Consider the following 17,078-nt stretch of genomic DNA (forward strand, 5'->3'; position numbering starts at 1 on the left):
GGTTTTGCTTGTTGTCCAGCGATCCTTCCTTGTTTGTTACTTTTTTTTTTTTTTTTTTAGCGATCCCTATTCCCCATTTTTAAATAACTGTTTTTTTGTTTGGTTAGTTATATCTCATGAACAGCTTGAGCTATCAACATGAAACCTTCAGAGTATCAAGATATGGCCAAAATCTTGAACGAGTTCGAAAATGGGCACTCGGGGTCAAGGTCAAGGTCATCAAAAAGGCTGCCAAAGGCCAACTAGTTTTTATCGCCCGCCCTTAGCACCATGATAATTATCTTGATTCACTGTTAGTTGACAAGTTGGAGAAACACCGATTTGGGACTCAGTGTGTATTGACGTTTCGCCTCATGGCTTCCTCAGAATACAATTGCTGAATATACCCCACATTTCCTGTATATGTAGAAGAAGGCAGTGGGGGTGTGAGGGGGGGTGAGGTGTTGGCGGGGGATGGTAGGGGGTCAGGTAGGGTAAGGAAGGTGAGGTTCCAGGGGAAAGGGATTACAGATCACGGCACAAGGACAGAGAGAAAGAAAAGAAACAAGGGACTGGTAATGTGGGAAGTCCTTAGGGAGGGGGAAGAATGTTGGGGATTGCCGATCCCAGCACATGCGTGTGTGTGGGTTTGGGGGGGTGAGTGAGTGTGCGCACAAGTGCTGTATGTAAGAAGCTGGGTGAAGAGAGGGGATGGGGACGGATGGGAAGGAAGGAGGGTTGATGTTTTGAGTTGGGGGGGGGGGTGAGGAAGATTTCCTATTGACAATATATTTGGCCACAGAATTCGATAGGTGATAGGATCCGGTGTTCTGTTCAGTGGTACTGGAACATGCTATAATAGCTGCCTCAAGACATTTGCATCTTTTTAAGTCTGTTTCCTTGTACAAAATTATTGCATTTTCCCATTTCATTACATGGCCTGTATTAAATTTGTGAGCTACAGAGGCGAAACATCAATACACACTAAGTCCCATATCGGTGTTTCTTTCTCCATGATATCTTTTGAACGGCTTGAGCTATCAACATGAAACCTTCAGGGTAGCAAGATATGGCCAAAATCTTGGACTTGGCCAGCAGCATATTCTGGCGGGCGATTAGCATTCGGCTCCCGAATGCATTTCTTTCATTTGTGTCGTAGAATAGGCTAGGATCCTTCATAACTACGGCCCAGGAAGCTGGCCATAAGTATTTTTCGGAATCCAAACCCCGGCGGGATTCCCGCACGACAACTTTTCCCACCTCTGCGTGGGTTGCCGTCAGGTGTGTGTGTCGGGAAGTGAGGTTAGGTGTGTGGTGTGTAGTATGGTGACATAGTGTAGTACAGTGCGTGATGAACTGACTTTTTCCCGCACTTCAAGTGAGCTGTCGTCAGGTGTTTGTTGGAGGAAGTGAGGTTAGGTGTAGTGTTTGTAGTTCTTTCATCTTCTGACCCAGATCTTCGTCCATACTGCAGCTTATTGCACGAGGCTCAGTGACAGAAAAAGACACACTTCGGCTCTACATGCTCAGTCAGGTGCACTGCATTGTGAAGTGACCTTCCCCCCCCCCTTCCTTAAAGTGGTTACCGTTAAGTGTTCTTTTGAGGGAAGTGAGGCAAGGTCTTGTGTTTGTAGAGTTCTTTTCATCTAATCCTGGTCTAGATTTTCGTCTCTGTTGTAGCCTACTACACGAAAATACTACGGCTATATACACTTTCCACATAACTTCTTTTTGACTGGCATCATATTGTAGTGTTAATCTACTGGATTGCTACGACTAAGCATTTAAGATGAAGTGATGACAATTTTAGGCCAAGAAGAGTTGAAAAGAGTGCTCAGTTTAGTGACTTTTCCCGCCAGTGGGTGAGTTGCAGTCAGGTGAGTAAGGGGAAATGAAGTTATATGTAGTCAGCTGCATGCAGAGCATAGTGATATTACCTGCCTGTGAATGTATTACCATCAGGTGTGATGTGGGGAGAAGTGAGGTTGGGCTGGGTGCGGTGGTGGTGGTGGGGGAATTTAGGTTGGGCTGGGTGCGGTGGTGGTGGTGGGGGAATTTAGGTTGGGTTGGGTGTGGTATATTGCAGAGACATACTGTAGTTAAGTCAGGTGCGTTGTGTAGATGTGAGGAGCCATGATGACGCTGTGTTTGTGCCAGGAGAGGAGGGAATGATGGTGTGTGTTATATGGAACCTGGGCCAAATTATTAATCTCTAAATATCAATATACCTGGGCTGCTTCCCCCAAGGAAAGGGAGGTAGCCGAGACTGGACGACACACTCCCAATTTGCTCATCCACTCAAACACATTCATTCGCATCTTAGCCGCAACGGGAGAAAGGACAGGTCCTCACCGCACCACACCGCACGAGGGTCAACTGTGCAGGGCAATCAGTGACATCTGCAGCAGGACCCGACAGCAGAGCTGGATTACCCCTGCCACATCATATGGACCCTTCCATATGTTGAGAGGAGAGAGACTGTTGTGGAGCCTATGGAGCCTACCCCAAATTAGTGCCCATCCATACTCTGAGAAGAGAGAGAAACTGTATTTTGGAACTAATGGTAAATTATTAGTGGCCCTCCGTACGATGAGAGCAGAGAGCGAATGAGAGTTTTGCTGAGCTTAGTACCAAATTATTTGTCCATTCCATACAGTGAGAGGAAAGAATGACCGTTTGTTGTGGCGCCTACGCCAGATTATTAGTGCCCTTCCATATGATGAGGGAAGTTAAAGGCTGCAGTGTGGAGTCCATGCCAAGTTAATAGACCCCTTCCATACGATGAGAGGAAAGAAAGACTGTATAAGAACATAAGAAAATTAGAAAAGAGGACAACTGCAGTAGGCCAGATTATTAGTGCCACTCCGTGCAATGAGTGGAAAGTTAGTGAGTGTTGCAGAGACTGCCACAATTACTGTACCCTTCCGTACAGTGAGAGGAAATTTTATGAGTGTCGTAGAGACCGCCAGAATTATTAGTGTCCTTCCGTACAATGAGAGGAAAGTTCGTGAGTGTTGTAGAGACTGCCAGAATTATTAGTGCCCTTCCAGAAGTACAATGAGAGGAAAGTTCGTGAGTGTTGTGGATCCAGATTACTAACCCGCTTCCATACGATCAGCTCAATTGTAAGCACTGCGGAACTGGTATCAAATTATCTCCTTACATACAGTGAGAGAAAAGAAAGATTAAAGCCCCTGTCACACATACGCGACTCAATGCCCGACCGCAGCGCAACTTATGGTCGTAACGGAGTTTGTCATCGGTTGTCCCTTGATTCTCCGACAAAGCCCGGACTCTGGAGGGCGGTCGTGAGCCACTGGGACGACTCCTCGAGCCTCACGAATTTTTAATGCGCGTGTTAAATATTCGTGGCCGCCTCACGCCTTGCCAAAAGTCGGGTCACAGTTGCATCGTAGTCAGGAGTGTCGTAGGTCAGTCCTGAAGCAGTCTTAGCTCAATTGGATGTGTCGTGATGCGTTCGTTGCGAGTCAGCGTGCAGTCGCTGACAACAAAACCGTTATGACTGCATAACGAGTCGCCGACCACGACCAGACCACGATCAGACAGCAACCAGACCCCGAGCCGACCATGCAACGCTTTTTGACAGTCCAGTCTGCGATTTGAAATCATGGCTCACGACCACGTGACAACTGCAAGCAGACCTGAAGCAGACCACACAACGACTGGGCTAGGACCGATCCCGGACCGCGCAAAGAGTGCACTAAGAGTCTTGGTGGGAAACAAGGCGCGATCGGCGATCTGGCAACACTGGTCACACATAGCAACTGCGTGCCGGCGAGCAAGCGGCGTATAAAGCGTGAGAGTTCCGCGCTTGCCATAGTGGGGGGGTCGGCGGGGGGTCGGGGGAGGCTTGGGGGGGTCGTCTTGCATTCCCTGAACACGTCACGTGGTCGTGTTGCATTTTTGGATGGTCATGGCTGACAAAAATCCGTTAAAATTTTAAACTTGAAGACTCGTTGCTCTGTCGCCCCATGGTCGCCTCGTGGTCGCCTTGTGATCTGGTCGCATTCTTGACGTCACGACCAGTCGTGAGGCAGGGAGCCAACTAGGACACGACCTTGAGTCCCGCCGCGGTCGGGCCTTGAGACGCGTGTGACCGGGGCTTACGAAACACTGTGAGTATTGTGGAACGTATAACAAACCATCAGCATACCACTGCATTTTTTTTTTTTTTTTTTTTTGGTGTGTGTGTGTGTGTGTGTGTGTATTTTTTTTTTTTTTTTCCAGACAGTTATAAAAAGATTGTGAAAAAAGCCAAATTACCAATCTTCCTTCATTTGTGCTTTATTTGTGCAGTCTCCTGGTGATTTTATGCAGCTTAGGAAAGGTCTCTTGCAATGGACGGGCTTATGAAGGCTGTGTCTAACTCAAGTTCGATAACTCCCTTCTGAACTGCATATAATCCTAAGAAGGTGGCAAGAATGAAATGAAAAACTATGTCGGAAGTGGAGTGGTCACATTCTCCTTCGACAAGATGGTGCAGTTTTAGCTCATTCAACGTGCGCATGCGCACACACACACACACACACACACACACACACACACACACACACACACACTCTCTCTCTCTCTCTCTCTCTCTCTCTCTCTCTCTCGGAAGTTCAACCCTACACATATCAGAAAAGGAGGAGTGATTATCAATAACATTCTGTCTCCGGCTGACCACATAAATGAGAAGGTACGAAACGTGCTCACACAGCTTGCCATTATGAGATTAGCATTCACATATATAATTGAATACATGTTGAGAAAGATATTAACATCATTCTTCAGACCACCCTTCGGCAATGCATCAGTGGTTTTGAATCCTCACCTCAAGAAACACATAAATAAGACTGAAAAGGTACAAAGGGCTGCTACAAGATTGGTACCAAGCTTATAGGATCTAAGCTGTGAAGAAAGGCTAGAAAAGCTGAACCTATAAGAAGGAAAAGAGGAGACATGATTACGCTGTATAAATGCATCTCAGGGAAAGAGAAAATAGACATCAGTGAGTATATAACCTGTGGGGAGGCATCAGCAAGAGGACACTGCAAAAAATTGCATAAAATGAGAAGTGACAAAGACGTAAGGAAATTGAGTTTCCCATTTTTTTTTTTTTTATGTGCCGACTCTGGGCATAGGCTTCACAGCCTGCTCCCAAGGCCCAGTAGTCCTCCTACATACCATACACCTCTACATGTCACCACTTCGGCGCTAACACCCACAGTCCATATTGAATACATGCTAGGGCAGTCTCATACATGACTGGTGTATTGGTATTAGGGCAGTTGGTCAGAGGAATGCACTACCGAACGAAATAGTGTGTGCCAAAACTATTCATAAATCTAAAGATATGTATGATAATGGTTTAATACACGGGACAGAACGAGCTTAACTCATTCCTGTAAGGTAAGAACACACACACACACACACACACACACACACACACACACACACACACACACAGAAGAGAAAGTAAGGTGTGAAATGGATAATAATATTCGACTTAGGTGCAATAACTCTTCCTTTGTCACTTATTATGGTCCATTAAGTGAGGAAGTGTTTAGAAGTCACAAAACAATAATCTGGAAACTATTGGTGGTGAAACTGGACGCAGGATTCTGGGAAGTTTCCGTAAATGTCACTTGGGCGCGCAGGTGAAGTGGCGTGTTGGATGTTCGCCATTGGACGGTGTAATGGCTTGTGTGTGTGTGTGTGTGTGTATTAGAGAGAGGGGGGGGGGACAGTCTCTTTGAGCCTCGTCAAGACCAGCAGCCACAGTATAGACTACGGCTGGGGGATGAATCACACTCCTCTCGTACCTGGACGTTAACCCAGTGAAACGACGGAAATTGGCCACTTCAGCCGGGCGCTCCAGGAGATCTTTTGCTGAGGTTATGTTGGAGGATTGTTTGTGTTGTGGCAGTGAGGTATATGAGGTGTGCTGTGGTGTGGGGGGCTGCAATACAGTGTGGGTTTAGTGGATTGTGAGTTGTATTTTGTGTTGAAACTAAAGCATTGAAGGGTGGTGGCCGCATGATTGTCTGGCTGGGATTGCTTGTGTCATTTTGGGTAGGTTGGTTTTTGAGGGATGGATGTCTGGCGGTGGTTCGTAAAGGATACTGTTTGGCTGGAGATTATGCAGGCCTGTGGTGATGATTTTGTTTATGTGTTTGTAAAGGGTTGTTTTGCGTGGAGGAAGGATGTTACTGCGGCATTTTGTGTAGCGTTGAGAGGTGGTTCACTCACCAACATAGCTAGGACCAGTGTTACTTAATTTATATTCTGCCTAAACGCATAATAACTTGACTTCATTGCATCAAACAAATTCTGTCTATCTGTGTATCTCTACCCAGACGCCTTAATTCCGTAAGGGGTGACCACAGACAAATCGCTTTCATGTCACTGTCCTCTGCCATTCGACTGCCTTCCTTCCAACTCACACTCTCCTCCCTCTTATATATTTCTTCACTCCATGTGAACGAATAAGTTCATTTGTTGGTTACGTACAAAATATTAGACTTAGCAACATCACAGCTGTTTTGAAGCTGCTTATACTCTACCGTTACATTTTTTTTTTTTTACCTTAGTCCTGTCATAACTCTCTCTCTCTCTCTCTCTCTCTCTCTCTCTCTCTCTCTCTCTCACCGTAAAAGCTTCATTTTCATCATCATTTTCCCTAACTAAGAACATCATCGTCGTCGTCATGGCCATCATCATTATCATCAGCATCATCACAATCTTGTAAAGAATACCTACAGGCGTTCCTGTCCTTACTGAGTAACGCCGCTTCATCTCACAGTCGCTTGCTAAGAAACTCGAGTTATATATCATTGATTGTACTCGGGAGAAATAGGGTAAGGATGATGATGATGACGACGTTACTTGTCTTTTACACCTACGATGATTTTAAGTGCACACACACACACACACACACACACACACACACACACACACACACACACACACACACACACACACACACACACACACACACACACACACACACACGTTTCTCATCCCTTCTCTGCCATGACCAACAGTTTAGTGGAGGAGAAGGTAAGAGGGGAGAGAGGCAGAGTTGAGGGGGGGAAAGAATGGTAAGGGGGAGAGGGGTTGGGAGGAAGCGGGAGGTGATGGTGACTGAGAGGGGTGGGCGATTGTGTAGGAGGGGAAGGTAAGAGGTAGACGGGACTGAGTTGGAATTGAAGACAATGCTTGAGGGAAAGGATGTATGATGGGAGGGGAGGGGAATGGGAAGGTAAATAAGAAATGTGTACGGCTTTGTTTGCGTGGCCAGCATGACGACACAAGAGGCCTTGGATGGGAAGGTAGGGTGAGAGGGGAGCGGGAGGGGGGGAATGGAAGTGTAGGGGTGGGGGAATACTCTCCAGGAACCCCCCATTACGTATACCTTCATCCTTTTAATTATCTCCCATTTCCTGTTTTTGTTTGTGGGATTGAGGTTACTCAGTATCTCAGCTTATCTTTTTGTCTGTCTGTCTGTCTTTCCTTTTCTTTCACACTGTAGTTTTGTATCTCCTTGCCTCTGTTTTTATATCCCTTTGGCTGTTTACAAAATTGTTTGACAGTTTGTATAGCTTTAGCTGCCTCCCTGTTCTTGTGACTCATGTTTAAATATCTCCTTAGCTGCCTACCAGTTTTTGTAACTCTCTCTTCGTCTGAGTCTGTATGTCTGTCTGTCTGTCTGTCTCTCTCCCTCCTCTGTGTCTGTCTGTCTGTCTGTCTCTCTCTCTCTCTCTCTCTCTCTCTCTCTCTCTCCCCATATGTATCTGTTTATTGCCTGATATCACAGCCTGTGAGGGGTGACATAGACAAAATAAAATCTGCCCCTACGTACTAACGTCTCCATCCCCGCATTCAACGTGCACACACACACACACACACACACACACACACACACACACACACACACACACACACACACACACACACACACACACACACACACACACACACACAAATACCGGTTCCTACAATCTGCCAGCGATTTTATTTACCCTACATTAGACTTTTAGAATTAGAGGAGTTAGATCAAGTTTTCAGTATCTCCTTCACTACCACGATAATTCACTGCTGTTGAGGATTGTTCATCGTAAAGCATGGTTAAGATTCTTTGTGGACACTGTTCCTAGTCTCCAGGGTCGCTTCACCAAGATCTAATGGGATGCGTGGAGAAGCAAAGTGGTCAGACCTGTTATATAACCTTGCTCCACACAGCACCTGCGCCGTACACGGTCCTCTATTCTCGTAGTGCGATCCTGCCGAACAGATGATGTGCCCTTTTTTTAGCCAGTTCCCTTTAATGGCAGGATAAGATCAGACTACATCCATATATCAGTGTTTTATCTATCATTATTGATCATGCTGCATCCATATATTAGCCATTTTATCACTATCTATCATTTCATTATCATTTCTCCGTTGCCAGCAAGGTATTGTACCACCCATTTGGTATACCAGCTCAGCTTTCGGTAGGGAGAAGCAACATTTTTTTTTTTTTCTGATAAGAGTAAACGGGATATGGCAACGTATTTTAATGACTGTCTCCTATAACAACTCTTAGGATGCTCCCTAACACCTTCTTTACCAGCTTATCTGTGCGTGCTTGTGTGTGTGTGTTTTTTTTAATCTATGTAATATATTGTCTGTATTAAACGTGCTATAATTGACGTAACTTAGCGGGGTATAGTATAAGACGAACAGAATAGTATGAAAAAGCGGTACAGTCCTGAAGACCTTGCAATCCTCGGAAAATACAATCCTAAACCACGTCAGTCCGATGATGTGTTTTCTATATTATACTTGCTACCCTCAGACGATTTTATGCGCCTTTGGGGGGGCATGGTGGCTCAGTGGTAGAGCATCGGAGTCGTGATCAGGGGATTGCGAGTTCGAGCCTCGCCCGGGACTGCCATGCCGGGAGTGGTAGCGTGCTCCTGTAACCTAGCGGGGTTATATGGTCATAGTTGCCTAGCTTGGGGATTAAATCCCTTTATGCGCCTTTGGGGACAGACGCTTTATGTGGGAGGGGTTATGTAGGGCCTTCAGTAACCCCTTCAGCACGACGGAACTTTCCTTAGGACAAAATCGTCTGGAGACAGCAGTAATAGAATCAAAAATACGTCCTCGGAGTGAAGGGGTTAACAGTCCATCTCCTAGGCACAGGAAAGCTTTCATATTTAATTTCTGACCTTCCTCTCTCTCACATACACTCTAGATATATGTCATACTTGAAGCCATTGTATACCACGTTTGAGTGTGTGAAGTTGCATGGGCGCGTGAGAGAGAATAACGATAAAAGTTGTTTTTGGATGCGAGAGGAATGCGGGGGGTGAGGGTGGAAAGGATGAGAGGGAAGGGGGGAGGAGAGCAGGCGGGAAGGTATAGGTACACATGTCTGGCCAATCACTGTGTGTTTGGTGTAGGTCAGTCACCCAGTTTGTCCCCTCCATACCCCCTTCACTATACAGAGTCTTTGGATGATATCTGATGTTCGAAAAGACGTAAGTTCGATCCCAGCCAAGGGCAGGGAATTATTTGATGATTGAAATTTTTTTGAAGACTAATTTTTCCACGACACACCGACATGTCATATAAACACAATTTCAGGGTGTGAGGAGTTTTATTTATTTATTTATTTGCTACCGCCAGACGATTTTATCATTCTGGTGAGCATGTTTTGGGGGGGGGATTCATCCGCTGGATTTACTTGTAACACACCACAAGAGAGAGAGAGAAAACAGATTATGTTAGACAATGCGTTGATCCTTTCTTAGACGAGGAAAGTAGACAACAACGGGTAACATTGCTACCCATCCACTGTGTAGTCACGAACAAAAGTTCGCATACAATACCCCCTCCAGCACTGAATATGACCTGGCATCCATTTGCTTTATTTTCCACGAAGCATTGTCTCCTGCCTTCCACACTAGTTTCGTTTGTTCATTCCTTCCCGGAGGTCAGAGAGCACCGGTAATAGTTGCTTGTCGTGCTGTTGTGCTCAGTGCTTCGTACTGCCCTCACATACAGGTATAGTATCCATTCTTCTCTTACTCTTGTGCTATGTTATGAGGTTTGATATCCTGCCTTCTCGTACTCTTGTGATGTGTGCAATCTATTGCTATCACGTAAAGTTTATATCCTTCCTTCCATCTCCTACTCTTGTGCTGTGTTCTAAGGTATGGTATCGTACCGTCTCGTACTGTTGCGTTGTGTACTTATTGCTGTCACATAAAGAACGTGTTTATATCCTTCCTACTCATACTCTTGTGCAGTGTTGAGTATGGTATTCTGCCCTCTCATTCTTGTGTGCTGTGTGCATCATATTGTTATCACATAATGTTACTGCATCCTTCCCTCTCATAGTCTTGTGTTGTGTGCTTTGCATTGCCATCACAATTTTTTTCATCAGATACTGACATTGCGCTATTTATGTTATTTACGTTTTTGATATGGATAAAAATGACTTACATAGAATACAAGGAAATATTAATGTGTAAAATGCGGAATAAATAGACGAGGAAGAGGTGTTTAATAGCCTTCTGAATGTGGACCCTGTGGACTGCAGGCTGAAAAATGCCCTCTTCCAGCAGTCCTCCATGTTCCTTGTAAGGGATAGAGAGGAGATGAAGGGCGTTAATACGGTTAATTATGGAAATAATTGTTCCTTTACCTCACATTCTGTATGAAGAATGAGTTACTGATAAAAACATTTTAAATCTATTATTTTGCTTTTGTTTTTTTCGCTAGTAAGGGTCTCGTTCATTGTTTATCTTTGAATGTGATGTCAAATCAGGAAAATAATGACTTACAGTAGAGTGACACATTCTATATACAACATGCTTCTTTAGGAGGTACACACACACACACACACACACACACACACACACACACACACACACACACACACACACACACACACACACACACACACACACACACACACACACACAGTAAATAGATAACTAGATAACTAAATAAAAAAAAGTTAAGAAACCTTTGAAGTAAAAGGTTAATAAAGGCCTTATCAAACCCCATCAATTCGATATGTTTCCTTTAGACTGATAATAATTGTCGGGAGGCAACGAGTAAATTTTAGAATACGTTTTTGAACTGAAGGGATTAAGGGTTGTTGTTGTTGATGTTGTTGTGGCCTCAAGTTCGGACTGCCCGCTAAAGTTGCCCTTCTCCAGTCACGTGCACGACTGCTACAAGCACGACATATTTGCAGTTGATTATTCCCCAGGCTGAAGGATCTAAAGGAAGAAACTTTTAAATGCACGCTTGCTACATACACTAATGGCGGTAGTGACGCATTCAGGATACAAGGTTCACACACACACACACACACACACACACACACACACACACACACACACACACACACACACACACACACACACACACACACACACACACACACACACACACACACACACACACACACACACACACACACACACACACACACACACACACACACACACACCGAGGAAAAAGGTCATGGTCTCTTCCATGTCGTAAATTTCATATAGATTTGGGGAAAGGAGCAGGAAGGCGAGAAATACTGTCCGTAATACCAAGATTTTAAGACTTCTACTTGTCCACATATGGGTCGTATTTATTGTGGGTGGCATGGGAGACTGTGCAGAAGTCCTTCCTGAGCGATACTTTTTACTTATTACACCATAGCTTTCTTCTGTATGTTGTTTATGGCGGCTTTATTTCGACACAGCATCGTGCGAGACGAGACTGACGTGTAATGTTCAGAATAAATCGCCAAGGAGGAAGTGTTGCGAAAACTCCAAAGCCACACACAATAGGGGTCTGTGTTATGGCGGATATTGTGGTGGGTTGATGTGTTGGTCGTGGCAGGACTAAGCAGTGTAAACATATCCCTCCCGTTTTCCATCATCTTACCACAGATAAGAAGACGTGCGTGGAATACATCTACAGGGTGGAGTGGGGCCAGTGGAGGGGACAGGAGGGGTGGTGAAGAGTGTAGGAGAGGTAGCGGGGGATGCAGAGAGGCGTTGTGGGGTTGAGAAGGGGACGAAGGAGGACATAAAGACAATAGAACTTGGGTTAACAGATCCTACTGACAACTCGATTAATTCAGGTTCGGTTTGCGAGCTGGTTAGACTCATGGACATTTTTGTTTCCATTTAACTCCTATTCACCCAGTCGGGCAATTGGGGACTTGGATCTAACATGGATGTTGCATGTCGCCTTCTAGGGTAAGGATGAAACATAGCAAGAATTGATTGTTTTAATGAGCCTCAAGTAGTTTATAGATCATTCACTTTATCTAGTCATTGATTATAATTATCATCCTTTTGCTGCCTATTTCCCTTATCTCAGTTGCAGAATAAAATTACTACGGCCTAGTATCCTTCCCATAGCACATTTTCGTGATTAGCACCATATTCTAATGTTAATCTCTTGTTACTACTCAGCATTTAATATGAAGAGCTGGCAATTTTATGGTTATTTAATGAGAACAGAGTATAGAATCAGTGATTATAAGTCTTCTTCCACAGACACAGGGCCTGCGCCATGAGCGAGGGAGGAGGGAAGTTGAGGAAAGAGAGTGGAGGCAGAGATGGAAGTGTAGGTGGAACGGGGAGTGGAGTGGACATGCCCCTCTCCACCTTCGAAGACCTGTTGGAGGTGGTTGGCACTAAGGGTCGCTGGAACTTACTCATGTTCTTCATGTGCTCAATCGGTGTGTCCACAGTTTCAAAACCCATCATGATTCACATGCTCCTTAAGTAACCAGAGAGAGCTGGGATTGATGCTGGAAAGGGATGCCCAGACGTGATGGCACCCATATAACTGGGCGGTGGAACTGTCTGGTTATACAAAGGTCCTTCAGCTTCCTCCATATCTTGTGAATGGAGGGTAATGGGCTGTGAGTGGGGGAAATCTTTGGTCTGCAGTCCGCCGGGTTCACATTCAGATGAGCCTGGGGTTACTACCACTACTGCTATAGCTGGGATTTCTCTCAAAGGAACTTGATCGTCTGGTGTCAGCCCAATCAAAATTTCTAGGTGTACTGGCAACAGAGAAAGGGTTATCTGGGATTTTCTTTTAAGTCTTTAACTGCTAGGATTTCCCTTAGCTGAACAAGATAATCTGATGTTAGTGCGACCAACTGCAGTGAATATTGCTCACCCTTGTGGAATGGATGTGGAGAGGTTGCACTAAAATAACTAGACAAATTTCAGAACAAGCTGTTGGAATTATCAAAAACCCTGCTATTACAAATAAACTGCCTCTCCGACAAGTAAGAAGGAATGTTGCCTCTCTTGCAATATTGTACAGATACTTTTATGGCAAATGCTCAGACGATGTTGCGTCCATTGTGACACCTCTCCGTGCCTTCCCTCATGCTACACGGGCGTCTAGTAGTGCTCATGACTGGAAAGTCACACAGCCATATTGCAGAACTTCTGCCTATCAGAATTCTTTTACTCCCCGAACTACGTCTCTCTGGAACTCGCTTCTCCAGAGCTGTTTCCCCCCAAACTTCAACCTGTAGCTGTTCAAGTCTGTTACGGATTTTTTATGAATGGAAGACGCCAGTAATCTTATGTATGAATTATTTTTTAATTCATTTGTTTTTCTTTGTTCTGTTATTTAAAAAATATATATTATCACGCGAGAACAATGGATCCGTGGCAAGGATCAAGAGCGCTGCGCCTGATCAGTTTCGCTGCCGTTAAATGATGGTCTTTACCTGCGCTGACAATATGGCGGTAAGGTTTTCATCAGAACAGATAACAAATGATTTTCATGATTTTCTTTTCGACATTTTAACAGTGAACGAGTAACGTTGTTTATTTGATATATATATATATATATATATATATATATATGTGTGTGTGTGTGTGTGTGTGTGTGTGTGTGTGTGTGTGTGTGTATACATACATACATATCTATCTATCTATCTATCTATCCGTATTATATATATAAATTTAAGTTATCAGTGCTGTTATTATAAGTGCTATCAAGTCATGTCAATGCTAGTCTTGTCATCCCTCCCAGCCTTCCGGTCGCCGCCTCTCTCTCTCTCTCTCTCTCTCTCCCGCAGATAACACCTTGACACCTACTTCCCATGGCCTGACCTTCCTATTCTACTACCACACACACACACACACACACACACACACACACACACACACACACACACACACACACACACACACACACACACACACACACACACACGAAGAGAGAGAGAGAGAGAACGTAATTAGACACGGCAGCAACGACATGCCATGGCATGATAGCACTGATATGACATCTCTGACAGTTTTAAACTGAAGAACATATCTTTATTAACTGACAAAAAAAATGTATTACCCATTCATTGGTGACACGTGGAAACGAACATTCATGAAAATCATTGGTTAATTGTTGAAAGTCTTAATGATCCTCATCAGCGAAGGTAAAACTCGTCCTTCATAGACGCGGAAGCTGATTTATTTGTGCGCTGTCGATGAATCCATCTCGAGGGCAGAGCTATCGATGGATAGTGCAAATCCATCGTTCGTGTGTAACATTATCAGTCACAAATGAATCACAATATACAGTCCACTGAGTCACATTTAAACGTCTGTGCACCTAGCGGTGAGGGAACGACGATCGGACTCTTACATTTGACGGAACACAATGTTACACTACATCCCACAACTTAAAACACATAAGGTTATATTTTCTGGTCTGTGAATAACAGAAGTGAGACTAAGTTATTTTATTTCCAAATGTGTTGGATCAGTGGTACACCTTAAGGGGTTGGTTGGCTGTTTTCGTCTGCCGTAGGTGTACTCAGTGAGCAGTTTGTGAGGGTGGCCAACGCCAGGTACAACTGTGCTCTATTCTCCAGTTGAGTTACTTGCCTTTTCCCTAATCTGTCCCACAGTGGCGTTCATCTCGCCGCTTCAGGCGCTGTCGTACCAGTTCCTGGGAGCGACCCCCGACCACTGGTGCCTGGTGCCCCAATTGGTGACCGCCAACTGGACACAACACCAGGTGTTATCCCTGGCCATCCCATACAGGTACACACACACACACACACACACACACACACACACACACACACACACACACACACACACACACACACACACACACACACACACACACACACATCGGTGCACGCTTTTAATACAACTGAATTCCTTTTATTTGGATATCCTCAGTCTGGAACTTGTAAGAAATTAGATTTTATAATTTATACCTTTTTTTAATAGAAACAGAAAGTGCACAGTGTTGCTGTAAAGAAAATAATGTTTACTTTTTTGTATTACTGTACTGTTATGCTGTATGTTTATAAGTTGAAGCCCAACAGTATACTACCCGGAGGAGTATTTCGTGGAAGCACAGCTGTCTGCTGAAAGCCATAATATTTTCGAAAATACTCATTCGTGTATTTGGTGTAGTATTTTTTAAATTAATAACCTGCCATACCTGTCGGAGAACTTACTTTTTTGATAGACAAATGATTCCTTAGTTTTTTTAATTAGCGTCACCATTCATCGAAGCCAAAAATTCCTAATGATTGGTGTTCAAGTAGACAAACCTCCACCGTCCACAGTAACGATACAAGCGGTTACGAGAGCTGCAGGATGTACGACTACGACTACGAGATGGTGGCCGAGTTGGGCTACGAGGCCGCCATGGCCAGCAGGTCGTCACTTACTACTAATTCCGACAGTCCCATAGAGTGCGAGGCTAGGGACTTCAATCGGACGCAGTACCAGTCCACAGTCGTCACTGAGGTATGATGGGCGAAATTTTTGTTTATGTGTCTGACTCTGGGGATAGACTTCTGCTGTCCGATCCATGAAGGCCAGCAATCCTCCTACATAGCCTACCATACACCTCCATATGTCACCACCTCAGCGCGGACACACCGCTCATATGCCCATAATGAATACATGCAAGGACTGGCTCATACAGGACTGGTGTATTGGCAAAGCATTGGTATTAGCAGGAGTGTTTGTTGACGGTGTGTTTGTGGTGGTGATGTAACGCAGGGGGGGGGGGAGTACTGGCGATCAAGTTTTAGACTGTGTGTGTGTGTGTGTGTGTGTGTGTGTGTGTGTGTGTGTGTGTGTGTGTGTGTGTGTGTGTGTCCAAGCTGTAGTGACGTCATCAAAACGGCAAGGTAAGAAATTTACGGTGAGGTGGAGTAGGGGCTGGGAGGGCAACTTTTCTTCTATGAATTGGGTACAAAGTTATTTATGTATTTATTATTATTATTATTATTATTATTATTATAATTATTATTATCATCATCATCATCATCATCATCATCATTTGTGTTGTATTGTTTATGTAGCTAATTATTTTTTCCAGTGGGACCTGGTGTGTGACAGGCGTGCACTGTACTCCACCACTCAGGCTGTGGTGATGGCGGGCAAGCTGGTGGGGTTCGTCTTGTTCGGATACCTAATAGACATGTGAGTTCTCCCTCGCCATACATGTTGTTGTTGTTGCTGTTGCTGGTGGTGGTGGTGGTGGTGGTGTTGCTGCTCCAGGCTCATCAGAAATGTGAACACGGTGGCCTGCAGACCTAAGTTGCCCATCTGCAGTCTACCATCTTTCTTTTTTGAAATAGGAAAGTCGGTGAGACACAGTTGTTTAACCAAGCAGTTGAGCTGCCCAGTTATGCAGATGTCACCACATGAAGGTGTCCCTCTCCAGCACCCTCTCCACAGGTACGGTCATGATGCATGTAGCTTCTAGCACTCCCTGGTTGCAAAGCGAGCTGAACCCAGGGGTGTTTCTGCACAACAGCGCACCCAGTGATGTGCATTCAAATCTCTTTATTTTTTCCCTTTTGTGTTCGTTTGTGCTTTGCCGTAATGAGCTGCTTTGCAGAAGCACTGGAGGTAGCGTGCAATCCCTAACATTTCAAATGCGGTGTGTCCAGGCATCTCGAAATGGACGATTCATTAATTTGGTTTTCTTCTATGTTTGGTAAAATATCGAAAGAGCAAAGTTTTCAGGCTTTCATCCTTGGGTTCTTATTTTTCTATAAAACAAAATAAACATGATAAACAGTC

The 17,078-nt window shown here is 44.6% G+C and overlaps 1 protein-coding gene across 1 annotated transcript in view; it reads left to right on the plus strand.

The window, feature by feature from the left end:
• LOC145405845 (organic cation transporter protein-like) overlaps positions 1 to 17,078 on the plus strand; it is a 40,169-nt gene that overhangs the window by 16,731 nt on the left and 6,360 nt on the right. Inside the window, exons 3-6 of the mRNA XM_080277093.1 lie at positions 12,546 to 12,730; positions 14,930 to 15,065; positions 15,605 to 15,788; positions 16,369 to 16,472. Coding sequence (XP_080133219.1) covers positions 12,546 to 12,730; positions 14,930 to 15,065; positions 15,605 to 15,788; positions 16,369 to 16,472 — 609 coding nt within the window. The remainder of the gene's footprint in view (positions 1 to 12,545; positions 12,731 to 14,929; positions 15,066 to 15,604; positions 15,789 to 16,368; positions 16,473 to 17,078) is intronic.

This window comes from Coenobita brevimanus, chromosome 68 (assembly GCF_032717465.1).
Source record: "Coenobita brevimanus isolate Jiangsu-jjx chromosome 68, ASM3271746v2, whole genome shotgun sequence".
In the NCBI taxonomy this organism is placed as follows: domain Eukaryota; kingdom Metazoa; phylum Arthropoda; class Malacostraca; order Decapoda; family Coenobitidae; genus Coenobita; species Coenobita brevimanus.